The 27,669-nt window shown below is 35.4% G+C and overlaps 2 protein-coding genes and 1 long non-coding RNA gene across 7 annotated transcripts in view; 2 read left to right on the forward strand and 1 right to left on the reverse strand.

Moving 5' to 3' along the window:
- Positions 1 to 208: 208 nt before the first annotated feature.
- Positions 209 to 7,720, forward strand: LOC116301794 (transformer-2 protein homolog beta). 2 transcript variants are annotated; one of them, XR_016121071.1, is made up of 9 exons: positions 209 to 328; positions 1,830 to 2,086; positions 2,240 to 2,291; positions 2,709 to 2,837; positions 3,582 to 3,641; positions 3,827 to 3,942; positions 4,021 to 4,151; positions 4,657 to 4,808; positions 5,104 to 7,720. XR_016121071.1 is itself a non-coding variant. In XM_031710911.2 (8 exons), exons 1-8 carry the CDS (start codon positions 290 to 292, stop codon positions 4,665 to 4,667), a joined length of 795 nt encoding a protein of 264 aa, XP_031566771.1. In that variant the 5' UTR covers positions 209 to 289; the 3' UTR covers positions 4,668 to 7,720. The 2 variants fall into 2 exon arrangements, 1 of the variants encoding a protein (XP_031566771.1); XM_031710911.2 differs by having other exon boundaries at positions 4,657 to 7,720.
- Positions 7,721 to 10,216: 2,496 nt separating this feature from the next.
- Positions 10,217 to 21,310, reverse strand: LOC116301817 (uncharacterized). The gene is made up of 3 exons (XR_004197778.2): positions 21,074 to 21,310; positions 20,379 to 20,527; positions 10,217 to 10,729 (listed from the first exon to the last, which is right to left on the reverse strand). It is a non-coding gene; the product is annotated as an uncharacterized LOC116301817 (long non-coding RNA).
- Positions 12,586 to 27,669, forward strand: part of LOC116301810 (CLIP-associating protein 1) — a 38,472-nt gene continuing 23,388 nt past the window's right edge. For 2 of the 4 annotated variants that reach the window (XM_089036600.1, XM_089036601.1), the window contains exons 1-14: positions 12,586 to 13,090; positions 13,515 to 13,593; positions 16,734 to 16,777; positions 17,523 to 17,582; positions 18,016 to 18,107; positions 18,301 to 18,474; positions 19,165 to 19,235; positions 23,965 to 24,008; positions 24,743 to 24,827; positions 25,400 to 25,467; positions 25,816 to 25,908; positions 26,517 to 26,612; positions 26,923 to 26,972; positions 27,137 to 27,227. In XM_089036600.1, coding sequence (XP_088892726.1) covers positions 12,905 to 13,090; positions 13,515 to 13,593; positions 16,734 to 16,777; positions 17,523 to 17,582; positions 18,016 to 18,107; positions 18,301 to 18,474; positions 19,165 to 19,235; positions 23,965 to 24,008; positions 24,743 to 24,827; positions 25,400 to 25,467; positions 25,816 to 25,908; positions 26,517 to 26,612; positions 26,923 to 26,972; positions 27,137 to 27,227 — 1,233 coding nt within the window. In that variant the 5' untranslated portion in view covers positions 12,586 to 12,904. Of the gene's footprint in view, positions 13,091 to 13,514; positions 13,594 to 16,733; positions 16,778 to 17,522; positions 17,583 to 18,015; positions 18,108 to 18,300; positions 18,475 to 19,164; positions 19,236 to 21,320; positions 21,779 to 23,964; positions 24,009 to 24,742; positions 24,828 to 25,399; positions 25,468 to 25,815; positions 25,909 to 26,516; positions 26,613 to 26,922; positions 26,973 to 27,136; positions 27,228 to 27,669 lie in introns of those variants that run through there. The other 2 variants (XM_031710928.2, XM_089036602.1) reach the window with 2 other exon arrangements.

A 27,669-nucleotide genomic window follows, 5' to 3' on the forward strand; every position in this document is an offset into this window, starting at 1 on the left:
CCAATTTCTTGAAGTCATATTTGATCTGCATATAGACGTTAAAAAATGTAAGTTTTTGATTAGCCTGCTCCCCACTCCTAGCCTCGCAAAAAAAAAAAAAAAAGATTTAGAGGGACGCACGCAGGCTAGTTTAATAGACGGGCTCCCTGTGTTGCATGTGGTTTGGAGGAGGGTTGTTAATAGTCGTAGTGCACCTTGGGAAGGCTTCGTTTCGTCGAGGAGAAGATAACAAAGTGAATAGTGTCGTTGTTTGTGATAAGGAAGGTCTTTAGACGCGTCTCAAACCAACATGAGTGATTCAAACCATCACAGCGCTGCCGACGAAAGGGTAAGGAACCACTTTATGTTTTTTGTATCCCTAGATTTGTTGGAAAAGCTGTGAAAAGGTTCACTTTCTTTCCCAAGAGCTGGTGGCTACAACAGGGCGCCATTTTGTTCACGTGCTTTTTGTTTTGACTTTTCTTGTCATTTGGCTTAAATCTTTATGTTAAAAACTTTAAAAGAATATTCTTAGTTCTTTGGTAACTGTGCCACTTTTAATTTTTTTAATCAATTTTGAAGTGAATCAAAGAAATTAGCTTTCAGAACATTGATTCAGCTTCGCTTTCGCTTTTATCAGTTGCGATATGCTCTTTGAATAAAATGATTTTTGCAGCGATTGTCTTTTAGATTTCGCACCTTTCAACTAATTGGGGCAGCTGTCTCTCGCAAACTATTATTCCAGATGTTTCCTATGCATAAAGCTTTTATCACTAGCATAGTTTGATCTTTACTGAGGAAGGAAAACCCCAATGGCATAGAAAGTAGTGCATTCAACAAACTCAGCCTATGGCGTATCATATAGCGCAAGGTGTATGCACAGGTTCTGTGCGTTAAACTGACACATTTTGATGCGAAGCTGGCTGGTTTACCAAATAACGTGTGCAAACGCTTGTTTGGCAGGAAAAAAGCCCATGCATATCTATGCACATAGAAGTATGCAAAAACATTATATGTGTTCATACTTGTTGGGTTTTTTTAAGAGAATCTTAAAATTATTAAACAGCTGAACCATACATTCAGTACATTAAGATGCAACATGATCTAGGCCTCAATAATAAGAATAACATTGGTAAAAACTGAAATGACCATTTAAAATTCAATGTGGGTGGCATACACTGTTATGGTGCTCTCTTTTATAGCCAATTTTTCATGCTTGGGGTCATGGATTCAAGTCCTGGCTGAGCTACATAAGTGTGTGAGTTTGTTCAATGTATTGCTCTCTCCCTTGACATCAGGGTTATTGTCTAGTTTTTCTCCATAAAACTCAACTAAACATGTAGTGGTAGTGAGTGTAGAGCCAATTCAGGGAAGAGTCCCTTATGAGTAGTGATCGTAAAATAAAAGTTTATAAAATTTATAGTTTAATAATATATGATTGTAATGTAAAACTACACAATTTTGCAAGGGTAACTAGATTTACACAGAGTAATTTTCATCCTGGTCCTTTTTAGATTGAATAAGAATTTAGAAGTTGATTTTTGTAAAGGGAGGAAAACTGGAGAACCTGGAGAAAAACCCTCGAAGCACAGGAGAGAACCAACAAACAACTCAACTCTACGACAAGTCCGAGAATCAAACACATTTTTGAGATGCGAGCGTTCTCATTGCTACCCCACCTGTGCTTCTTGATTTAAACTTGGTATTTGCAAGTTGTCTAGTCATATATATACATATGTAAAAGATAGGGAGGATTATATTTGATTGACAGAGGCAAAAGATTACGGAGTATGGGCAGCTAGCAACTACTGAGTTCATCTAATATTGAAAACTGCTATTAATAATTCCAGGAAGAGAGTCCAGCCAAAAGTGAAGAGCATTCAAGGTCTCGATCTGCTTCACGATCAAGGTCTAGATCCAGGTCCGGCTCTTCCAGGCGCTCCTCCAGGTCACGCTCACGCTCCAGATCAAAGCATTCTAGATCTTACTCCAGAAGTCGCTCCAGGTCTCGTTCTCACAGCCATACGAAGAGTTCAAGGTCAAGAGAGAGGAAGCGTTACAGATCTTACTCACGTTCTCGCTCACCAAGCCCTTATTACAAGAGAAGGTATTTTGATATTCTTTAGACGTTTTAGTGATAATAACAATGAAAAAGATTGTGTTGCATTCAATGACTGCCTAACAAATTTATTAAGTCAAGATGGGAAACTTTGAAGCTATATGTATGTATATCTTAGCTGATCTGTCTTGTTTCATATAGGGACCATTCAAGATCACCTTTGTCAGACAGAAAAAGGCATCAAGGAAACAGGGTAGGAACACTATTTATGTCATTACTTGGATTGTTGTGTATCATCTATAGTTTTACATCAAATTGTAATTGGAAATGTTTTGTCATTTTAACAAATTGACATCAGATTTTGATGTGTCTCTCTCCTATTAAATTGCGTCATCACATTGTCAAAGTAGTATATCCTAGGCAGAAAAAAAAGCAAAAATAGACCCTTTGTATGTGACATCAAAGCTGCTTAATTTGGAGGACAAAACAAAAGGAATTCAATGCCATGAGAATTGGAAACGTCCTCTAAATTGAGCTGCATTCCAACTTGCTGCAAGGAGTCTAGAAAATCAAAACACCCAACTGAAAGAGAGCATGCTAGTTGATGTCTAGTTGACGTTGTTCTATTAACTGAACATTTTTGGTAACCATAGATTGCCTTATGTTACAGGAAGAACCACAGCCTAGCAGGTGTCTTGGTATTTTTGGCCTGAGTCTTTACACTACAGAGAGAGATTTGAAGCCAATATTTGAAAAGTATGGACCAATAGAAGACATAAACATTGTGTATGATCACCAGGTAAAGTAACAGACAATAAAGTATGTGAACATATTAAATAGCATTAATTATATATTAGTCAGTAATCACAAAGCATAACTCTACTATATAAATCTGAACACCATTATTTCATTTCTTAAGCTGACAAATGTTTAAGTTTCGAAACCAAAAGTCCAATATTTAATAACATTTTAGTCTGAGACATCCTCATTTTTTAGTTTTAAGTATTTGAAGTAATAGATCAAAAACGAGTGCGAGTGTTTGATCAGGGCATCCAAACACAAAGAACCAGATGAAAGCACGAGGCTGTAGGCCGAGTGCTTTTATTGTTTTGAGGTGTTTGGATGCCCTGATCAAACACAAAGCACGAGTTTTTGAACTGACTTCTCAAACTCCTTAATTCCTTCGAAATTATTCGTTTATTCGTCAGTGTTTTGATCAGCGTCTTGATCCATTTTTGATCAAGTATCGCCATTGGTCATTGACCTCATGAATTATTAATGAGTGTGAGAAGTATACATACATTATTAGTTAAAACTGTACATCTCTTGAATTAAATACCAACCTGAGGGTCAAAGCAATGAAAAACATTTCAAAAAGGATTACATTTAGGAAAAGAAGGAGATTTTTTAATTTAAGGCTAAAGTCAAATCTTCAAGCCCTCTCAACTTATGAAGTTGACAAATACAGTAAGCTTGTAGATGCCAGACCAATAGTTTGACAATATTTGATATTCATTATTTTTTAAAAACTTATTTTTTATAGACTGGTCGCTCAAGAGGTTTTGGATTTGTCTACTATGAGTATACAGAAGATGCAGAAATGGTAAGTTTTTTAAGATTCCTTACAAGAGGGAGTAAATTATGTCTTACTAGCAGATCAGCTACCATATGATTGAAAGAACTACAGTAGAAGCAGACTTAATTAAATGTAGTTTTCTTTTTTAAGCCTTCCTCAATAAAATCCTGTTACAGTTTTTTGAAGGCGGATTTTATTCCAATTTATTTTAGGCTAAGGAAAGAACATCTGGCATTGAACTTGATGGCAGGAGGATAAGAGTGGATTTCTCTATCACCAAGAGAGCACATACTCCTACACCAGGAATCTACATGGGAAAACCATCACAGTAAGTTGTAAGGTCATTGCTCTATCAACAACATGTGATCATTAATTTATTGCATTATTTCATTGATTTCTTCCAAAGGCATCGTGATTACAAACGTAGGCGAGATGACTACAGAGATGACTACAGGGACCGTGACGACTACTATCGTGAGCGCAGCAGCGATCGCTATGAGAAAAGATATCGTTCAAGATCTCGTTCATACTCTCCAAGTAAGTGGTTATAGAAAATTTGACTCCTATCTGATTGATTTTATGTCGGTATAATTTCATGCTTTTGTGTAAAAACTAGTACTACTTTATGGAGGAGTAAAGTGTGGAAGTTCTTTGTATGACATTCCACCATGAAGCTCTATAGCTGCACAAGCTGATTCATTATCTTGATTCTTTTGGAATAGATTCAGTTGTACTTGGATCTGCTCAGACTTTAGTACACTTGTATTTATACTGAAGCCTATTTTTGAGATATTTATGTTTTTATGAGCTATAAATCTAACAGTTTTGAAGTCAGAAAAAGCTGAGTATTATCTACATGTAAATTACCAAGCATACACATTCTGCACATTAAACCATTTTCAAATGGCAGATTTGTAGTGTTGTATTATACAGTATGGTTCGTTTGTAAGAGTTGCTGCACTTGTGAAATCACTTAACTTCCCAGCATATCTCATTTATAGTTATTTTGATTTGAACAAGCACTTTTTCTTTCGTTTTTCAGGACGCTACTGAGTGATTGCAGCTGTTAGACAGTAAAGTGGTCTTCTTTGCTCTAGATAGATTAGGACTATCAACTGTAGCTTTGGCACAGTTATTGACAAAACTAAAAAGTTTGGCTCACCGTTGATTTAATTTTTAAGAATGCTAATTTTAGTAAGTCTACAATATTGCGTTTTGGTTAAGCTTGTCGATTAGAATATGTATAACCTTTAAAACAAATTAACTGCCCCAAAAAACAATTAGAGATAGGCCGTCCAGTCCGTTTCATTTCTGGTTCCATCCATCCGTTCCATCCATTTCTTTTTATTTCAATACCTGTGTAAGCAGACCTTAGTAGTGTACTTAATTTTGATTTGCCTAAGGATCAACTTGAAAATAACTTTTGAAACTGGGGAAGTAGTTCTGAATCTAGTTAATAGTTTTACCTCTTTTTCGCTTTTGCATACAGGTATAATGCAAAATATGAAGATAATAAAGTGAAGAATATGAAGAATAGTTGAAGAATGGGTTTAATCAAGTATTTCAAGAAAGAAGATAAAAATTGTTAAACTAAAAACAAGTATGAAGACCTTCCGTTTTGTGGTCTGAAGATTTGAAAATACCCATCTTCTTAATCACTATTCATGAAGAAAGTGGCATGCAAAACCGGCCCAAATTAAGACGCAAGTTCTTCTGAAAGTCGAATTATTTTGACTAAACCTTCAAAGTGAAAAAAAGAAGATAAAGAAAACGTGTTATAAGAAGATAGAAGATTGTGAAGAGAGAAGACTGAAGATACGGTCATCGTTGTACCAGAGGTAATATCTAGTACGTCTCTCTCCTTATGCGCTTCGTGTTTTCCGTGCTTCCTCCAAATTTTAAACCTGTCGATTTTCATACGTGGTTTAATTGTTTTGATTCTCGGGGTCCCGAAACTTTTTCTTCGAAATTTGGCATTAATTCAAGGTCGTAGAATTTTCTCCCAGCCTAAATTTTGGAAAATCTCAATCCCACACTAAAAGGTGCAGCTTATCCCGTGCAATACCGGTTTTGCCTCCTCTAGATCTTTCGCCTGACGTGGTTTCCCAGTAACTCGAATATCAGAAATTAAAAACACTCCATAACATTAAAATATTCAATAACGCTAACTAATCAAACTACAAACATAACTTACTAAATTATTTGTTTGAAGCGGAAGAATAGTCTAAAATATTGATAATAATAATAACTTAATATTTATAATATAAAGATAAACTTGAGAAGCTTTTGGTAACACGGTCCTGTTGGGCAGCCTTGTTTGACGCACACGTCAAACTATCATCTAAGTACATGAGACCTGACGAAACAACAGCTGAGTGTGCTGAATACAGGTAATGTTTCCAGAGTGGAGCAGATTTTTGTTAAACTGTGAAACGTACGGTATGGTCGTGCCTTAACCATGACAGCAGAGTGACCCAGCATTCTGATTGGATTACCAGTCACTGGTTGATAAGGACTTTTTCTGTATCCTGCCATGTGCTGTGATGTTTCACATACATTCGATTGCCGTGCAAAATCATTGTGGGTTCAAAACAGACATGCTGAGACCAAATAGTATTCTAGGGAATGACATAATTATCCTCATGTATTCATTTGAGAATCGATATAAAATGTGTTAAAAGCTTCCATGCTCTTTTTCAGTGCAACGATAGACCTCATTACTGGTGTTTCAAATATTGTTCAAATATTTAAAGAGGAAATTTATATAAATTTTGAAATAAGCTCTGCCAGCTGTACAGTATATAATTTTTCCAATATTTGCCCCCTCGGCATCGCATTATGTCTCAATAAAAAAAAAGAATTCAAGATGGCCGACGTATCTGGTCTATGAATGAACATTCCACGAGTTTTATCACTAGATACATCTAATTAACGTGCTTCCCAAGTACCACTTCGGTCTCTGGATCTGTGGTTTTGAACCGTAGACAATGATTTTGCAATTGAGTGTATACGAAATCTGCTCTAAAAGGCAAGTATGACAAGTATTTTTCCATAGTTTTCTGTCTATTATTGTTTGACGTAATGTTATTGGTTTCACGGTCGTAATGGACTACTTCGACGGTACGGCAGTCATCTTGGAACACAAGACATTATGTGGCGTCCAGGAAATAAATAAAGCTTTGTTGCAGTAATGACGTCGATTGCTATATTAACAGCTCACCACAAGAGAATACAACGAAATCACCTTTACCCATAAAAGAAAGACAAGCACACGCAACTCTATGTAGTTGCCGTCATCTTTGTTTTGTTTTGCCCCCCTGAGTTGGACGCCGTATCGTCAAAGTACTTCACTGGAAGATGTTGAAAAGCACCAAAGCTTTTCACCATTTTGTGGTTCAAGTGTATTCCTATTCAAGCTGCTTTTTGACCACAAATAAATTTCAAAACGGCCTGAAACTAAAGGGAAGAACGCGGGTTTACTTTGTAAAGTTATTAGAGCCTTTCTAACCACAGAACCGCACCATTTGGTGGTGACAGCGGTATGGAATAATTTCTTTACAGGTCTCGTGCATGGTGAGAATTAACGCTAAATGTGTGAAGGTTTGCATGAGGGAAAATGTACAACTCCATTTTCGATTAGAAAAGGTTATCAAAATATTGAAATGAATTCAAATATTGGCCTCTAGGACACAGATTGAAATTATCTAGGGCAATCCTAGTATAAATATGAAGAAAGGGACACTTAGAAGGGTGGCACCAAGGTTTTACTTGCATATGACTTGCACTAAGAAAGCCGGAAGTGGACTGATTGAGAACGAGATGCTTGTAATTTAATTTAAAGATCATTTTGAGGGTACATTATGGACACTTGTGACTTCGTTTCGCACACAAGAATCACTCTAGAACAAGCATCGAGTAGTGATAGTTAATAGATGGAACACTAAATAATAGGCCCTTCGCAGCTCAGTAATCACGTGCTGATTAATTCACTTAGAGCAAATGAATGAACATCTTGATTCCCATGGGTGAAATATACTGGTGAGCAAACAAACTTTATACAACCTGTTTCGAGAGATCGTAATAAAACTGCATTTCGTGACCGTTAACTGCAAAGGAACTATTGATGGGGATATTGCAGGAATTTGTTGCATAATTTTATTGTTTGCTTTTTATTGTTATATCTTTTTTTGTTTGCTCGATATTTCCTTACTGAAAGGAGAGGTTGCGCGATATTTTTTTCGTAGTTGAAGTGCTTCGATTTTGGGGGGGGGGGGGGGGGGGGATTTAAGCATTCCCTCCCCAAATGATCTAATGGTCCGTCTCTTAGAATGGTCTGTCTCTACGACTTTATTCATTGCACACACCGAGCGCGGGTGCGGTTTTAAAAGTTGAAAAGCACGTGGGCAAGAAGTGAGGAGAAGCAGCACGTGTAGCGCGGAGTGCTTCTCACCACTTCTCAAGCTATAGCTAGTCACTTTATTTATTACTAAAGCTTGTAGCGCTCTTAAAGGTTGTATACTGTCTTGGGTATATTATTTATAAGTTAAAAAGTGTAGACGAAGAAGAGAAGCGTCGTATCCCGGATCAGGTGAAACATTGTTTTGTAGTGTTAATTTGCAAACTTTTAAATAAAGGTGTTACGTTTCGAATAAAGTCTTGGTTAGTGATCTGTATTAATTTAAGATGATCTCACTGGGAAACTCCTGATGTGAAAACATTTCGTTGAAACGCTTGAGTTTTTTCAAACTTCTCAAGATAAACGGGCGGCGTGCGCTATGATTGCGCCGCGCGCCTTCCGCTGTGTTTGTAAGTTAAAATGAACCCACCATTATTGTGTAATAGTAGAGCTGCTTGTTAGTTTTCTCCTATGAACACCAAGTCCCAAGTAGATTATGGAACAACGTCCACACGTTTACTACACTCAAAGAAGCGAACGAATAAAACGAAGGCGGGAGGGTTTTGGTCGAACGTGAACACTGAGCAACCAAGGATGGTGTGGGAAATGCCGTGGAGAAGTGCGTGTTAAAATTCTGCCGTTATATATACTTACCTTGTACCAGCTTTGCGCGCGGGCGTTGTCGTCGTTTGCAGCTCGCGCGCGCACTTTGAAAACGCGTACTGCATTATTCTAACGTTGAAAGAAGGAGTAGCTCAGTTTTAAAATGAAGAACAAGGCAGACAAAACCGAGTCGAAAGTGGAAGGTAACTAAAGAAAATCAAGAGAAAAGACAACTGATAACTAGGAGAGAAAAGTTTACTAACGAGGAACTACTGTTTACGGTAATCAATAGCCACAAAAATCAATTCAACCACACAATATTCCTATCATAGAGTGATGTAGGGCCCTTTAATTAATACACTGCTTTGTTCGACGTATTTAACAAGTTTTTCAGGTGATCAGCAAAGTTCGTCGTTACTAGAAAAAGAAAACGTCCGTAAGCAGCCAACGAGGAATCCTAAACTTGTAAGTGTATCCCTTTGATACTTGTCCTCTTCTTCCAGGACACTGAAATCGGAAAATTCAGTGACTAAAGCCATTGCTGCCGGGGTTTTGCAAGGCATAGACTGAGTTGGGGATTCGGGAAGGGTTAATTGGGCTCGAGAACCGCATTGGACCGCCCCTAGATCGATCCAGTCTGCATTCTCCCATACTGCCCCTTTACGTCGACCCCAATGGAGCCATTCAGTTTTCGAAAAAAATCATGGCAGGTCGATCGCGCGTGCATAATTTCAGAAAAGATCGAACTTTTGCTTTCAATTGACCTGAGGTTCTCCCGATCGTTTGAACTACCCGCAAGCTAACTAGTCATTATTCTACTAACTGCTTGATGCGTAACCGTTTAAAGAAAGAAATAGTACCCTATGATAGATGACATGGTTTGAAATGGGAAAACATACTGACGCCCAACCTATGCTCGCATCTTTAAACTAACATGGACTGTAAGGGGTATTAATGTGAAATCGATATCGTCATCACAATTTTTTTCTCGTTCGTCTGTGACGAGAACAAATTATTTTCTATAAATCAGTCGTAATTCACTGAAAGGTTCACTGAAATAACAGGGGCGGATCCAGGATTTTTTCAAAGGGGAGGTTGTAGCTTTGATTGAGGTACTTGTTTGGCGGGAAAGTAGCACAGGGTTCCCAAACGGAAGTAGGTCTTATGAAAATGATTATCTTGCTGCAGGCGAGCATGGTTGTTTCAGGTCCCACACACGGCGTATAGGGAAAAAAAGCGAGCGAAATTTGTTCGGCACCCCTGTTTGAATAAAACTCGCGATGCTGTTGGTGTTGTCATGAAAATAATGATAATAATAATAATAATAATAAATCACGATGGCTCTCATAGGGGGGGTTGCAACCCCCAAAACCCACCCCTAGATCCGCCACTGAATAATGAATGTGAATAGCTTGAACCAGTTACGTTTTTATATTTACTTCAGTTACATTTTTATTTTTTGCTTTTATTTTCATCTCTTAAAGGATACAGTAAGGTGGGACGTTAGAGCTCGTAGTGATATACAACTTATGTGGCAAATCACGGTACGTGGCTGTTCTGACTCGGTGGCAATTTGGAATTGCTGGACAGATCTAGACATTAGTAATTTAACCATATTTTTAATTTCATACGTAACTAGTATTAATCATAATGGTTGCATTTTCAGATGGGTGATGGTATGAATATATTTCAAAAGGAGAAAACTGGATTGTTCGTTAATACCTGGTAAATACTTAGAGTAGATTTGAAATGAGCAGGGCGAAGGCTGCACTACAGCTGTTCCGTCCAATGGCTGCATGTCTTTGACTGGACGGTCTCGTCATATGAACACAAAGCTTTTCACAGCACCCGCATGCCGATACGCCCTCACTGTTTGATCAGTTTACACGAGGTTCACAGGCCACTTCATTCAAAGGCCTGTTTCTCGATAAAAATACACTTGAAAGTCATGTAGACTACGCAACATAATCGGCGTTTTTGCGCAAGTTCCGTCCTCCAACCAAAAAAGTTTTTTAAGTGTTCTTCGCCTTTTCGTTGATTTATTTTCCTTCTCATGCATGTAATTATAGGACACCAACAGAAGAAGATATGAAATTGTTGTCCTCAAGACCCCATTCTGAAAGAAAGAACAGCGATGAAATGAACCCGATAAAAAGTAATTCTAAACGTATTATCATACTATTGCCAGTGTTGTTGTTGACCCTATATGTCTGCACGTGTTGGTCTTGTGAGAAGAAGAATACGATATTTGGCTGAAATTCAAATTCAAATGACACAGGTACAAAAATACATGGGCGTATCCAGGACCCTCATGAGGGATAAGAGGACCCTCATGAGGGATAAGAGGCGGAATCACGCCCTCAATGAATTATCAACAAATGATCCTTAACGTCCCTTCCCTCCAAAACACATGCACGGTACAAATCCACTGAGAATTAATATTGCCAATGGCATTTGGAAGAGGGCCAGCCGGGTCGCAAGCACTTTATCAGTAGACCCCTGGATACAGCCTTCAAGTACATTTAATATAGCCAGTCGACAGAAGAAGGCCAAGAAGAAAGACAGTCTGTTCACACGATAGATTGAATACCGTTTGTTTAAAAATGCCTTATCGTATTCGTTCATTTAGATATTTACCGCAAGGCTTTTCGTATAGCTGCCGCGCTTATTGTCATTGTCAGACATCATATCACTTAACGATCAGGAAATGGAAGATCAAGTAATGAACACTTTCTATATGCGTACGTGGAAAAAAAGGAAAGGAAAGAAAAATTGCCATTAGTAGGATTATAGTTTGTGATAGGACAAACGATTACAGTCTGCGGTCGATTAACGTTCACAATTTTAAAAGCCACGATAAAAATGTTTTAAAGGCAGAGGGGAAATTACAAGCTACAAACAAAATCAAGCCTGTAGTTCATGCTAGCTTCCGCTGCGCATCAGCCGAAGTGAGAGCCTATTACTTCATTTTACAGTTGCGTTCATTGACCACGAATAATAGATGGAAGCCGAGGCTGGAGTTGTCGCGCATGATAAGCTATAGTTTTGCTATGCGCGGAAACTGAAACCTCGACATGAAACTATTATTTGTCAGTGGTCACTGAACGGAACTGTAAGATAGAGTATTCGTTGCTAGAATTTGACGTACTTCGAACGCGAACTGTAATTCATTACAGTCTGCATGCACTCGGAGCTGAATTGACTGGCTCAGTCAAATATATGCAGAATATATTGATTCGATTTTAGTCGCACATAATTCAAATTGTCAAATGTAATTCAATTCAAGGGTAAAATTTTATGATCACAAGCGAACAATTCTCCCAATGAGATGCGTCGTTTGAACTACGTCTCTGGTCATTCTCGTTCGTCCTGTTTTAATATTTTACCTGATTTTTTTTTCAGAGTCAACGATAAAATTCAGAGTTGAGGCGCCTCCTCCCGTAACGGATACCTGTGGAAAATACTCCTGCTACTTCGACGAAGGCTGTCTTTTGTATTTAGAATAAAATAAATTTATCAATAATTTCTTAGCTTCAAATATTAGTATTGGCCCATGTTTGTGTGTGTGTTATTTTTAGTATTTCAAAACCATTCATTCCATTCAATGTTTTCAAAGGGCCGGAAATACCTTTTTTGATGTTTAAATTATGTATATTGATGTGGTTTATTAAAAAATATCAAAAATAGAATGGAAATTGTGCTATTATGATAAAATGTTTACTTACTCATGGATTTCATGAGGTGTTTTTTTGAAGGCCGCCGCATTTGATTTTGACTAATTTAATTGAAATTTTCGCCTCTCGCTCCCACGCAGTTCCGATCTCTAATGCGCGTGTTATAATTTTCTTTTAAATTTATGGGTCTACTTAGGAGTAGAGATTTTTTCAAAGGTATTTTTGACGATTCCTCTACAATATGTTCAATATTGGTCCATCCTCTGCTCCGGTGACGTCATCGTATAAAGCCTCGTTCTGGTACTTCGTTTCGTTGGAACAAAAATGGCGGCTACAGAGCTTCAAGTTCAATGTGGTTAATTTTGAACCCTTTGGAGTCGTCTTTTACGATACGAGACAATTTTTTCCAGCTCTAAACTATTGTTGAAGAATCTCAGAGGTCGTGGATGGCTTGGATTATTTTTCTGGAGCAGCCAAAATAGCATTGTTGGCTAACTTAACGAGCCTTGTTAAGGCATGTGTTTTGGAGTCGAGTTCTAAACTCGACTTCTTCTCGAAGGCATTGGAATCTTGTTATTAGCTTTTTATTGTGAAGTACTCTATAAATACGACCAAGTATGAAAGACATACCCTTTTTGGAAGATATTCTCGCGTCAGTGTGGTCGCAAGACACTCAAAAGAGACTCAAAGCTGCCGAGGAGTTGTCCAACTACCTTAGCGAACCTTCCAACGACATCGAGTTTGGAGGTTACGACAAACTAATAGATGGATTGATAGCATGGGTGAACAGCAGCAACTTTAGGGTGAGAATAAAATCGTTAAATTTTTATTGATTTATAGAATCTGTCTGATTACTGAAGAAGGTAGATGCTCAGCAAAATCTTTTACCATGTGAAGAGTGCTCAGTATTTGGCTCAAAGGCGTAAAAGACCGGCTCGTTATAAACAGAATATTTGATAAAAAATTTTAGGTTTATTTCATAAAAGGTGTATTAAATGGCGAGGAAAAGAATAAAATAACAGCTTAAGCAATTAGAATTTGACTAAAAAAATTGGGAGTATTTTGATTGCGCTCTAGACATTAAGATTTCGCCAAGTAAAAAACCCGTCTCATATTATGCAAATGTCGATATATTTTCTTGACTTTGTAACCAAAGTTATACCCCGTTTTGACAAACTCAAATAAAGTTAGCTCAAGTAGGTTTATTGAGATTTCTTTGCATTTCAGGTGAGCCTTAGCGGGCTTGACATTTTACATCAGATCGTCGATAAGATTGGCCCTGGATTCAAGAATAGTCTTCTACCAGGTATTAACTTCTTCTCGACAAAAAGAAATTGCGTCTAACTAAGAGTGTGTTTACATGCATTAAAGGCGAATATACTTTGAAAAGGTTGTTTATCTAAGGAGTGATGAGTTCTAAATAGACGTAATAACAGCTTGCGTAAAATTGATCGAAGTTGATTCGTATTGTAAATCGTCTTTTTGTTATTGTATTACAATGTAAAAATTAATGTATCATAGGGGAAGGTAGTTTGGACCCTCTGTAATTCTGCTCTAAAAAATTCTCACTTAAAAAAATTGTAGCCACTGCAAGGAATGATTCTTTTGAGTGCTGTGAACACCGAATATTACTTTCTGAACTAGGAGAACTATAAAGACCAGAAAAATAGTCAAAATTACAATGCAATACTAAATTAAAGACTTCACTCAAGATCTCATTAAATATGAATTCAAATTTCATCTTGGAGAAAGCTATGACCATAATTTATTAATAAAATACTGGTTATGCATTGTGTGAAGCCATAAACAAGTATTATATTGTTGTCTTTCTGATTAGCAAAGGTATGTGATTTTCTCTTGAACAAAGACTTTTTCCCTAGAGAACATGTTAACAGCACGTGAAGTGTTTTATTATGCTATCAGTGGACGACTTTTATTTTGAATATTGCACCACTAAATATATTACCCCAACGTATGCCCATAATTACTTTTTGGTAGAACTAAGAGTAGGTAATCATGCTGTTATGGTATCCATGATAAATATATATAGGACAGGTGATACTTTTGTATCTTAATCTGTCTAGCTAGCAAATAATTATACATGTAATATATAACATAAATTAGCAAATTAAATAATGGGCCAACAAATACTCACTTGAAAACTTAGTGAGACTTGTGCATGAAGGCTCTATTTATTGTATTAGGGACTGACCATTTGATTTTTGATTGGGGGAGGGGGGGGGGAGGGCACAATTTTTGTTGGAGTGCTCCATTTTTTCTCCTACATGTATATCTTCACAAGTTGCAAGATATTTTTGTAAACAGATCATGTCCTTGCACAATACTTTTTTCATACTTGCACGAATCATATGATCGTCTGACAATTTCAAGTAGGTGGTTGGTTTACTTTCAAGTATTCATGACAAGAAAGGGGTTGTAAGACCCCTTTTATGTTAGGGGGACTGGGGACATGTCCCCAGAAATTTTGAAATGTAGAAGCTCTGAAATCCGATTTACATCATAAGTTTCCATTTTAAAAGGCTTGGTTGCTGCTTGAATTTTAGATATACCAAAAGTCCATCTTGCTGGACCTTGCTCTATACTTATTCGGAAATAAATTTGGATTTTGGATATACAAAAATCAAATGGGGAGGGGAGGGGAGGGGATACAAATGATACACAACCACATCAGCAGAACTGTAATATCAATATCGTGTCTAAATAAATATCATTATTATTATTATTATTACTCATGCATTAAATTATCTGTAATCCATCCTACAGAGGGTTTTGTATATTATATTTTGACAGAAAAAACTTTCAGATACCCACCCTCCACCCCTTACGAATTATATTGTGATACTAGAGGGGTAGGTGAGGGGAAATGTCATAACATCCAGTCTCAAAAACACAGCTTTAGTTTCTCAGGATAGCAAATCACAACATTGTAATAACAGTGATACATTGTATTCTTGTGTATGTGAATAATTGGGTTACTTCTGCTGGTTTTTCCCTATTAATAAATCAGTGACTTGGGTTTGCATTATTATTAATGATTTGCTAACACTCTCTAACCCCATATAAATAAAGTGGACATTAAAGATACTATTGTATTCTTCGTGAAAGAGTAGGGGATTGTCGCCCAGTTAAACAGCCAGACCTCGGGGGCATTAATTACTAACACACTCGTGATTGTAATCTGCATGGCTGCAACTTGCGCCGTAATAGCTGTCCCTCAAGTCCTCAGAAAATAGTCATTGTAAAGCGCATTGAGAAAATGAAATGCATTATATAAGAATGACCTATATTATTAATCTAGGTATATACAATCATGAAAGTAATATACAGAGTTGATAGATGAAGAAAAATTATTTTTTGAATGTGATAATTTGAAAACCAAACATAGCAATGTTACTTTTTGTGGAGAGAGAAACTGTAGTACCTAGGATATTGTTATAATTAGCAAATAATTCATTATATTTATGTACAGTCTGATAATAAAACCCCAGTGGATATAAGTGACATGCAAAACCACTATACCACCCATGCATCCCAGATCTTTATCCAAAATGTATAGTACATGGGCATCGAAGACAGACATTCATTTTAATAACTTCCTTATCTTTGACTAAAATTGTCATTGTCATCATCACTTTATTACATGAGTTTGTTAAAATACTTGATATACACTGTACTGTACACTCGCCACTCTGCCACCAACATATCCCAGTCCTCTAAATATACAAGGGCATGGAAGACAGACAGTTATTTTAATAACTTCCTTATCTCTGTCTAGAATCATGGTCATCATCACTTTACAACCCTTTATGCAGTTCTCATAGTAGCATACAGTATATGTTCATGCTCACCATATATATGCCACCCATGGATCCACAACCAGTGTCATCCAAAGCACATGAATCATTGAATTTAGTATCATAATTCCAAAAGAATCAAAGGAATAAAAAACAAAATTGTTAAGTGTTCATTAGTTGACATATCATTCATCAATATCCCATACTAGTGTTATACAGTGTTTAATGCTTATTTTATGTCTTTGTGTAATCAGTCTACCTATGATTGTAGTTTCAAGTATATGTTATTGCTACAAAGATTAGAACTTGAATAATATATTAAAAATTTTTAATATATTTCTTTAAAAATTTTAAATTATCAGTCTTTCATTCAAGATTGCACTTATAATGTATGACAAATTTAAAGTACAGTACCTAATAGATAACTATCCTTCTAGATCTCACCATTTATGTGTGACAACTGTCATTTCATGTTACGTACATAGAGTATATGATGTACAATAGTTAAGGGGAAATGATGGCTAGTTTTCCTTGGGTGGCCCCAGTCATGAAGTACATTCTTGTAGATAACCTTCATTCTTTGATAAGCTACTGATCTTAAAGATAACATTGGTATTTTTTGTTCTTACAGTCGTTCCTGCAATTACTGAAAGACTTGGGGACAGCAAACAACAGGTTTGAGATTTTAGTTGTATATTAAGTAAATATTATAGGCCATAAAGCCTAAACTATTAGTCTGAGATAAAATTGGCTTTTGAACCAGTGCTATATAATGTATGTAGCAATAAGTTCAGCATCAGTAATCAGATCACTATCATCGGTTATATACTGTAAAGCTAAACATCCACGTGTATCCTACGCTACCAATCAAAGGATATTTGTATACACAGTAATAATTACGATGTCATATATTTGTGATCAAATCGCAAACAATAATAAAGAAAAGTGCAAAGAAATTGAGAGCAGAATGTGAGCATTTGATGCAATCTGCTAGTGCAAAAAAAACCCACAATAAATGTACATGTCTCTGGGCTGTACTGTACATTCAGAGTGTGATATTGTTTAGGTTGTTTCAGAAAATGCTTGCAATGAATGAAAAATATAGACTGGAAAACATACCCAATATATTTTCTCTTGTGATTTTCTTGTGGTGCAATGTGAAATTTTTTGAAATTAATTGAATGTACAAATAAAAGTATCAGTTTATAACTGACAATCCGCTTTCACTTTTGTAAATTTTGAAAGCTTATACAGAGTTCAACCAATCAGATGAATGAAGATCCTCTTAACTTCTACTCAATCAGAAAAAAACAAGCTGTCTTAATCAGTTGAACTTCCTTTTAAGCATGAACTTCTCCTTTTCTCAATACTCTGTATAAATTTGCTTCTAGTTTTTTGTTTAATGGTAACTTTTTAACAGGTCAGGGATCATGCGCAAGATTTAATCCAGAAGTTTATGTACCCTGTTTCAACACCACAGGTATTTACCATAATTATAGCTTTTATTTATTAACAAAGATAATCCTAGTTGATGACAATATTTTCTGTGTTGAAAAAAAAGAAGTGAAATCGAAAAAAAACATTATTGTGAAAGATAGATAGCTGTTCCTTTACCAGTTTTTTTCCCAAGTTTTTTGCATCCTCATAGTATATGAATATTGGCTGATTATAGTGTAATATGGGAGGTTGATGTTGAAATAGAGACTAATTGGGCAGCAAACTGCCATTTTCTTGCTTAAAACGTATTTGAAATAGAGATGAGCACTGTTAATAATTTTTAAATTTTGATTAATATTTGGAAATGAACAAAATTACTTCCATTATTAAAAGAAAATGTTACATCAGAATAACAGATATGCCTTTTGGTAGGGATACAAAATGAAAGTTAGTTAAATTACATATTGTTTTCACAGCATGTCCTTGAACATTTGGTCCCTGCATTTAGTCACAAGGCTTGGAGAGTAAGAGAAGAAGTATTACACTGTCTTGTGAGAACATTAACAAGGTAAGACCAATGTGTCTTTTCATGTGCATGAAGCCGCTAAAAAAAGCTATCTAAAATGAAAACAATTTTATGCCCAAACTGCAAGGGCCAATGGTATCTGGATTAAAATAGTTATCAATTTCGTAGCTGTTACTATTCAACAGTTGGTGGCTGTGACTAAATATTTGTTGTTTTTTTATTTATTTTCTTCCAGTTTTGGTGCCTCACACATAACAGTATCAAAGTTTGTACCTTACATTTGCAAACTTCTTGGTGATCCTAACAGTCAAGTAAGGGAAAGAGCTATTGAAACACTAGTAGAAATCTATCGGCATGTTGGAGAAAAAGTTAGAATAGACCTTAGTAAGAAAGGAATACCATCCTCAAGGTTAGTCAGGGTGCCAAATTCGCCATTTTCTTTTTCTTTTCTGTTAGAGCACATTTTAATATTCCTGTTATCTCCACAACTTCTGTTTGGTTTTTTGGCTTTTGTCAATTAAAGATTTACTTACTTAGACCTCTGGAAAATTGATGGAATGAAGTCTCAAAACATACTGCATCTGGAGTTGTATACTATTACCTCTATTAAGTGGCCATTTTAAGACTTTACTGGGAGGAGGTGGGGTATATCCCAACCAGCCCCTCTCTCTTGATCTTTGGTCTGATACACTAATTAACAATTTATACCTGAATCCTGAACAAAATACAAGTCAATAGCCCACAAGGCACAATGGGCTATTGACTCTTAGAGGTCTAATTATTTTAGACAGATACAAACAATTTTGAAATTAGGTTGAAAACACTATTGTCAGCCACCATTGCTTTGGTTTTCAAAACCTCAATTTTTTGCTACTAGTGGTCTCTCACTAATAGACCACTAGTAGCTTAGCCAATCAGAGTGCAGGATTTATGATAAACCATTAGTAGGTTTAGACTTAGAACTTTTTGAGGGATTAAACTGAATCACTTATTACTCTACCCTATTTTTGTTTGGTCTGACTGTCTAGAACACTGAAATACCAGCCTGATCATGTTATTGATGTAGAATTATAAAACATAATTTTTAATTACTTTCTAGATTATCATTAATTTATGCCAAATTTGATGAAGTGGCCAAATCGGGAACAATGCAGTTATCTGAGCCTGATGGTAAGACCCAGAATTTTTATGATTTTTTCCAACTATATTTTTTGAGGATGCATAGTTCCAGAATTTCCGAGGGATGGGGGGGGTCAGACAGAGACAGAAAAATATTAGAGAGTTTTTATGGAAGAAAATTGGAATTTCCAGAAGTGGGGGGGGGGGGGGGGGGGGGGGGGTTGGAAAAGAGGGACCAATACCTGGATTATCCAAATTTTCATGCATGACAGCACAGGGCTAGAAATAGTAGATTGTGAACAGAAAATGAGTGGCCAAAATTGGCTCTTGTCTAGAAAAAGTCCTTTTAGCTAGTCCTCTTGACTAGTCATAATGACTGCTCATATGTTGATTAGTAAGATGTGGCCAGTCACCATGAATATGTCTGATATGTGGGTCCCACTCCAAAAATTTAAAACCTAAGTTTCATTTCAGCTGTACCTAAGCTTGCTATTATATTCCCGTGCTCTACGCCATGTCTATATCACAGTCCAGAGACGTGCACACACGTTATATATTGCAAATCTCTCTCCATACTGATAGTCCACCATGCTTTTATATTCCAAGCCAATTATATAAGAGTGATGGAAAAATTTCACAGTCAAGAAAATATATTGTTGTTTTCCCTTTTCCACTCCTTGTATGTCAAGTTGTGTCAAGTTGTGTGATAATGATCATATAAATGCACAATTATGTCTCTGTACAATGATACAAAACGATGCTGGGGAGCTGTAGAGCTCATATAAATGCACAATCATGTCTCTGTACAGTGATACAAAACGATGCTGGGGAGCTGTAGAGCTCATGAAAACCAAGGTTTTTAAGAATATTGTTTTTGGAGATTCTATGTCCTTTGATGCAAATATGATAGTCAGCCAACCAGTTTGCATGTTACTGAAATATTTCAAAGAAGTAGACTTATAAATAACTATTAAGTGCTATGCATATATATATATATATATATATATATATATATATATATATATATATATATATATATATATATATATATATATATATATATATATATATATATATATATATATATATATACATTTGCTGTAATTAACAACAAGCCATCAAAACCAGTAAAAGTATTAAGATATTAGCAAGGAGTTTGTTAAGATAGTAATGTGGCTTTATGTAATATCTTACTTGCTTTGATCTGAGTTGATCTGCCACTGTTTGTCTGTTTGTTTGGTTAATAAGACACACAATCAAGAGTGCATTCCTTCAGGACACTCTAGAGTACATTCCACTGCCTCCAAGATCATTCTAGCAACTTCTGAAACAAAACGATCAACCTATTGATCAAAGAAATCTCATTATTAGCAACCTTTTATAATGTCTTTGATTCATTTGATATCACTTACTACCTCCATTATGGTTATCCACCAAAGCGTAACCCGGTAGAGTCTATTGTTGTTCCGTCATGTCTGTTATAATTAGTATCACAGTGTAATTGATCCTGCTCACTCATCCATGGATGTACATATTTTATTTCACTGCTGTTTATAAACATTCAAGACCTCATGCAATGAGAACCCACTTTATCCTTATAGACTTCAAGACACGCTATGAATATTCACTTTGGCACTTTCTAGTGCTCTTTATTATATATCTAAACTGCTGTTATCTTTTAAACAAATACAGAAATCCTGATAAAAAACACAACAATAATTATTCCAGTTAACTATGCTTTGTTATGATGACGATTCTACCTTTCTCTTTCCTTCTCTCAATAGGTAAATAACTGTTCTTAATTTATTAACATTTAAAGCTTGTCAGTGAAAATCAAAGTCTAAAAATGCAAGTTTACCATTAATTATTAGCACTTTGTTTTTACTTACTTGGAATATTATGTGTACTAAGAAGTTTGTGATAGGCCAAAATAATAAGTACTGGTGGCTTCTGTGAATTAAACATTAACCAACAGTCCAATGTAATTGGCTACAAGGCTATTTTGAATTCATTGTAAGTTTGAAGAGTATTCAAATGCTTGTAGTGTCTTTACTATAGAGGTTCAAGCTGAGAGTCCTAGCTAGGATTATTCTATCTTTGAAGCCAGCCACTTGAGTGTTATTTGCTTGGGTTCTGAAATATTAAGTTCTGATTGGACCGGAAAGTAGAATCAGCAATGGAACACTTTCAACTGTTTTTTGCTCTTTCATTTTCACTCAGCCAAATCTTTGGTCATGTCTACATGTGAAATGCCAGCTCAAAGAAGTGAATTCTGTATTGTTTTATGCCTTGAAATGACTTCAGAACTGTAGTACATTGTACTCAAATAGGCTATAACAAGTTTTTCACAGCTTGAGAGTGAATATTCAAACTCAAAGTCAGTAGAGGAAGTTACTGGTGTTCAAGTTATCAGAGTGTTTGCCAACTAGTTTGATCTCCATTGGTGATCAGTGTGCTAGGGGCTATGGTGGATGACTCACTCTTTCCCAGTGAGATATCAAAAGACTATCTGGATATTCTTACCCAAATAGAGGAATATTGCAGTAGAGGACCTGAGGTTGATTTGCCTACCAAACCTTTGAGTTTAAATCATGGTAAATGATACATTATTGGTTATATTCTTTAATTTTCACTCATGACCAGAATGTTTTGTATCTTATTCAAAAAGATATGATCATTACTAATAATCCTGTAGAAACGTTTATTGGATTATAATTATTTTAGATTCAAACAATCTATTTTTTAGATTTCAGTAGATAGCTTCAGTGCTTTTGCTTAAACTTAAATTTTCAAGAAAAAATTGAAACCCCATCTTTCTAATTTACCTAAATTCATCAATATTCAAACTGCAGACATAACCTTTGTCTTGAAGGCAGACAAAGGGTTTCAAAATGCAAAATTTATGCCTTGGATTCATGTAATCTCACTTGCAAATTAATCTCACTGTCAATTTGAAGATTTTAACGAAAATTCATTAATCTGGAAATTGAAAGTCTTATTGTTTCTTGCACTTTTGTTTGGGCTTAATATACCCTTGAACATTGTCGAGAACTTTATATAGTATATTAGATCTGAAAAAGTACTGACATCTTGTACTAATTTAATTTTATTCCTTCCTCTCAATTCTCACATGCAACTACCACAAGCACATGTTTAATCCAAAAGATTAATCAACCATGAAAAATAAAAAAAAACTTAACAAATAGTTTAACAATCTTGTAATTGATCTTACCAATTGCTAGTTAACTTTTTAAACCAAGCCAGCTTTCCTAACCTTAATATTCTGTCATTTATAAAAATATAGCTTATTTTTCCCCAGAGAGTTTGATTACCAATCAAACCATCATCTTTATGTTTTATGTGTTGTCTATATACCTTTTTTCTCCAGAAATTCTTCATATTTTTCCCCTCAGTAATTTATGTTTGTAAATGTATGCTGTTTTTCACATTGTCTTATTCTTATTATTCTTTGTTCACCTTGACACTGTACTGTAGTTCAGGAAGTGTAGTTACACGTAGTGTATTTATGATGTGGTCTATCTATATTGTCTATTTGTCTCTGGTATGAAGAATGAACATGCAAAAGAGTAGTTATTTTGTCTTTCAAAGTACTTAGTCATGTCTGTAATCTTTTATTTCTTTACCTAACACAAACATAATATAAGCATTCAAGTGGCTTTATTATAAGAGTTGCGAAAATGACATATAGTCTCATCTCAAAACGTTCTCATGGTGTTGAAAATGATATCTGCATGGTGTTGATAATGATGTCTCCATATCACTCACTATCTATTTAAATTAAATCTGGCTTATTAAATTATGCCAACATTTACCTTACCAAAAACTGAAAGACTGTAAAATAACTTTTGAAATCCTTAAAATAACGAATACCACTACTTGAATTATTTTAGTTAAATAGTTATTAGAAAACACTAAATACATTTTAGGTCAACGTATAACCTGTACTTGACAGGGTCAAAAAATCAATCTTAAATTTCAGTAAAACTTTATACCCTTGATTGTCTGAGCATGTTATTAGCATTTGGAAACTAAAATACTTGACATTGAGCAACGTATTCTGGGATAAAATTCCAAGATGCATTGAACATTGAGGTTATAAAGTCACACCTGACAACCTTCTTTTCTTTATAAGTAAGTCAATAAGATAATCATCATTATATAGATACTTGTTTCTTTGAAGATTGTTGTCACTTTGATATAAATCAATTAGTATGCATGTCTTTTTATTTCATATATGGCTATGAAATTATACGGTTTTAAGTATTTAGTGCACTTAGTTAGGTTCTTATATAGTTTCGTGGTGTCAAATTCATTAGCAAAGTAAAGAAAGGCATTTTGTAATTTGTAATTTTGTAATTTTATGGCTTCAATCCTGACATAGGAAGTGTTACTTGAAACTGAAGTAGTAGGGCATTTCTTTTGTTTTACAGGTCAGGTAGAATGCTCTCTGGTAAACTACCGAATTGGTATAAGAAGTCAAACTTCCCTTTAGGGTCATGCTTCTAAGATAAATAAGCACAGATTGTTCAAAACAAGTAGCTGTTTGAATTTTTTTAAAGTACAGGCTCATTACAATAATATTAGCTGTGGGGCTGAGGAGTCATTAAAAAAAATTAATTTAGATTATAAAATTTATGGCCACAAGTTTACTCAAATTTCTCAACGTTTCAATGTCGTTAGGCATTGAGAAATTTGAGTAAACTTGTCATCACAAAAATATATTTTTCTTGATCAATGTTATTTGTATCCTTTATTGCAGGACCCCTTAGAGTCAATGGAGATGTTAATTCTGAAGAAGGAAAGGTACATACATATACAGTTAACTCTTGCCTTGCGGACAACCCAATATTAGTACACGCACCTTGCTATTATGGACAGGAGCAAAATCCTGGGCTAGAAAGAAATGACGTAATTAACTTACACTGTTGTGGACGTACACTATTATGAACACCAGTCCTGAAACAGTCAGTCATGAGGGTGTTCGCTGTAACAAGAGTTGGATATAATTATGACCTAATAAATATCAATCTGCTAACATCTGAGTGAGTGAGCGAGTGACACAATTGCATATTTAGGCCCATCACAATAACTTATTTTTATGCCTTGTGTATCCAGGAGTTAATAAAAATAATCAAAGAATGAATTATGATAAATGATAACTAGAAATTTAAATTTTATCAAACCCTACGAACATCCTCTGGGCTGATAGAAGGCACAACTTATCCACAAAATGAATTGGAATTTAGCTTGTTAGGTTTTGCAGTGACAGAAAAACTCTGCTATTATGTGGTGAGTCCAGGAATTGAACCTGAGATTCCAGAATTGAGAGACAAGCACTACTACTGCCACTACAGCATACTGATTCAATTATTAATGGCCACATTTATTAATATTATTCAAATATCTATTCATAAAAACATTTTAAAATGTATCAATTGAAACATAACAATAGAGAGCCAATACACTTAGCAATAAATAAAATAATAATTAAGATTTATTAAAAGAATACTCAAAATTAAATAATGCTGATCTTTCAGACTTCCCCTACACATTCAAGAGGAGGGTCTGCCAAGAAACTTTCTTCAGGAAGAAAAACCAATAGCAATAAGAACTCTAATTCAGGTAAAAGAAGTAGTCAACTTATCCACTCATGTCAGACGCTTTCCTTTACTCCTTAAAATATATTTCAGGAGACTATGAAAACATATGAGTTGGCATCAGGTTCTTTCCACAGTATTTTGTTTTTGCAGACACTACAATTCAGAGCAATAAAGTGATTGATATCTCTTCATTCAACAAACAAAACAAACTCATTCTGGAATGTCATTTGTTTTTTGTTTTTGTTTATTTCTTTGTTTGACAAATGACAATAATTTGCTCAACCAATGATGTGCTTGTGCGTAGGCAGGGTATAAAATAACGGCTGGACATCTGACATTGTCTGCCCAGAATTGGAACTTTTCCCGTCAAATCTTTGCCTTGCCGGTCATTTTGACCTTCAGTAACGTTAAGCCACAAAGGAAGTATGACCGAGCTAAAACTGATTTGGCCGGTCATCATGACAGTCAACTTACCAGCCGTTATTTTAAGCCATGAAAGGAGCCAACTGATTAAGGATAGTATGTTTTACATTTTTACTTTGCTTCAATAGTTTTTAAGTATTTCTCAAGTTGTTAATGTGGTATGATTTTCAGGTACTGCTGCAGGTGCTATTGATGAGACAGACTTTGTCAATTCTTATGATGATTGTCCAAATGTCAGGGTAAGACATTGGTTTCATGATGTACCAGTAAGGCTTATTAAGGCTAATTAACTGGTATCCTTTGGTTGGTTTGGTAGCATATTTTGGCTGTAAGAAAATTGACCTTGCTCCGGTATGGAGCTGATCTTTATCCTTAAGGGAGAGGAGTTCTAAGTTAGCAGAAGCTAGTTATGGACAAGAGTGTTAAGGGACTTAATTGTGTCACCTTTTAATGACTTTGTCAACCTTTACTGCTGAAGCTGTCAAAGTGTTACAGCACCATCATCAACAACAGCAGCAAAGACAACATAAACAGTGTAAAATAAAATAAAAAGGCAATTAATCTTTTTTTTCTTTTCTTTTCAATAGATATACTCTAGTAAAGACCTAAGTGATGAAATGACAAAAATTCAGAATGTTTTGTCCGATGACAAAAATGATTGGGAGCAGAGAATTGCTGCCGTAAGTATCCCAGCTATTTCAAATTTAATCAAATTCAAAAACAAACACCATTACAAGAAAGATGACATTAAAATAACTGAAATGAAAATGGGATCTAGTTTTTGGTCAAGTTGTAACAAAATTATATTTTTTAAATAAATTCTAAAATATGGGGAATGTATGCATGACTGGGCTGTTTGGCTGGATTGTTTCTATATGGCCAAACATCCTGAAACTTGGCCAAAGAGCTTATTGTATTTCTTTCTTTCTTGATGGCCTTAATTTTTCTGAAATATTCACTGAATTAATTTTTCCAACTTGGACACAGTCCCTTGCTCATTTAGGTAAAGGCTTACTGTATGAGTGCACATCATATATCAGTGAAACAATAACTTACTATTAGTGGGTAACTGTAGAGCATTTCATTATCAACTAACTACATAAGAATTCACTAAGTCATGAACTAAACAAAGATGAGTAGAGGTATTTGCTTCTGCTCCCAATATTCTGCTCCAGTGACTATTTCGTACAAAATAGTGCAATATTAGATGATAGAACTTTGGTTTTGTTTCACAGATATATGGTGTTCAATCTAACGTTGCATAATTTTAAATCTTTCTTAACTTCAGATGAAAAAGATCCGTAGTACTATCCATGCTGGTGCTTTGGAGCATAATGACTTTCTTGGCATGATTAAAAATTTAGAAGGAGCATTTAAATTAAATGTAAGTAAGATTGGAATATACCAGTAATCCAAATGAATATAATTTATGAAAGGACTAAGGGTTTTTTCTTTTGCATCTCTATCTGTCTTTAGGTTGCACTCAACACTGTACATTGTAATGGGGAGAGTTCTAAGTTCCTATATTATTATCAATATAGAAATGCAACAAATAAAGATTAAAGCCTAGTTTTCACTTAGCAATACAATTAAAATAAATGCTAGCGCAATCACAAAGAAAAGGAAAACGTTTTTCCTACAGCTTCTACACTACACCACACAGAGGACTAACATGCAAATTTGAATCTTTTCAGGCTAAAGATTTGAGATCGTCAGTCATCAGGGAAACCTGCATAACGCTAAGGTAAAAGATGTCATCATATGACTGATCCTTATTATGTTTCTTTACAAACTTTCTGTACATAATTATACTGTCTGTGTTGCAATTATTGGGGGGGGGGGGGGGGTAGTGTTGTAAATTGAAGCAAGAATTAAAGAAAATATGGTATAATTTTTTTGTTCTTGCAGTTATTTGTCCACCCAACTTGGCAGCCAGTTTGACCATACAGCTGAAGCAGTATTTCCTTGTCTGATGAGCCTGATACCAAATAGTGCAAAGGTCAGCCACTAGTTTGTCATTTATAGAACTACTCTCTTCAAGAATGTAGTAGTAAATAAGCAGTAGAGTGGTACTTGGAGGGGTTGGGGTGGGATGGAGTGTCTTGTCCTTCATTAAGTTTATTTATTCCAAAATGTAGTGGAACAGTAGGCAGCAAAGGGGCACCAGAGGGTGTGGCTGGAGGTGAGGAACACAGCAGTTGTGGATAGACCCTAAAAAGAAACAAGAAACACCCATGATGATAATTAAGTGACCCAGAAAAACAACTGAAAAATTCTTAAATTTTTGGCCTTTTTCAATTGAGGCTTCAACTGTCTGGGAGTTTGTCTTTTTCCCTGGCGATTAATTATAGAAATATGTTGACTAAAGCTCTTGACACACTGTGCAACATTATGTGCAATGTTGCATGCAATTTATGTTGTGAGCCATGACATACGAAGCA

Source organism: Actinia tenebrosa, unplaced genomic scaffold, assembly GCF_029948245.1.
Source record: "Actinia tenebrosa isolate PJP-AT-01 unplaced genomic scaffold, QUT_ActTen_1.0 PGA_scaffold4__44_contigs__length_22323623, whole genome shotgun sequence".
Lineage (NCBI taxonomy): Eukaryota > Metazoa > Cnidaria > Anthozoa > Actiniaria > Actiniidae > Actinia > Actinia tenebrosa.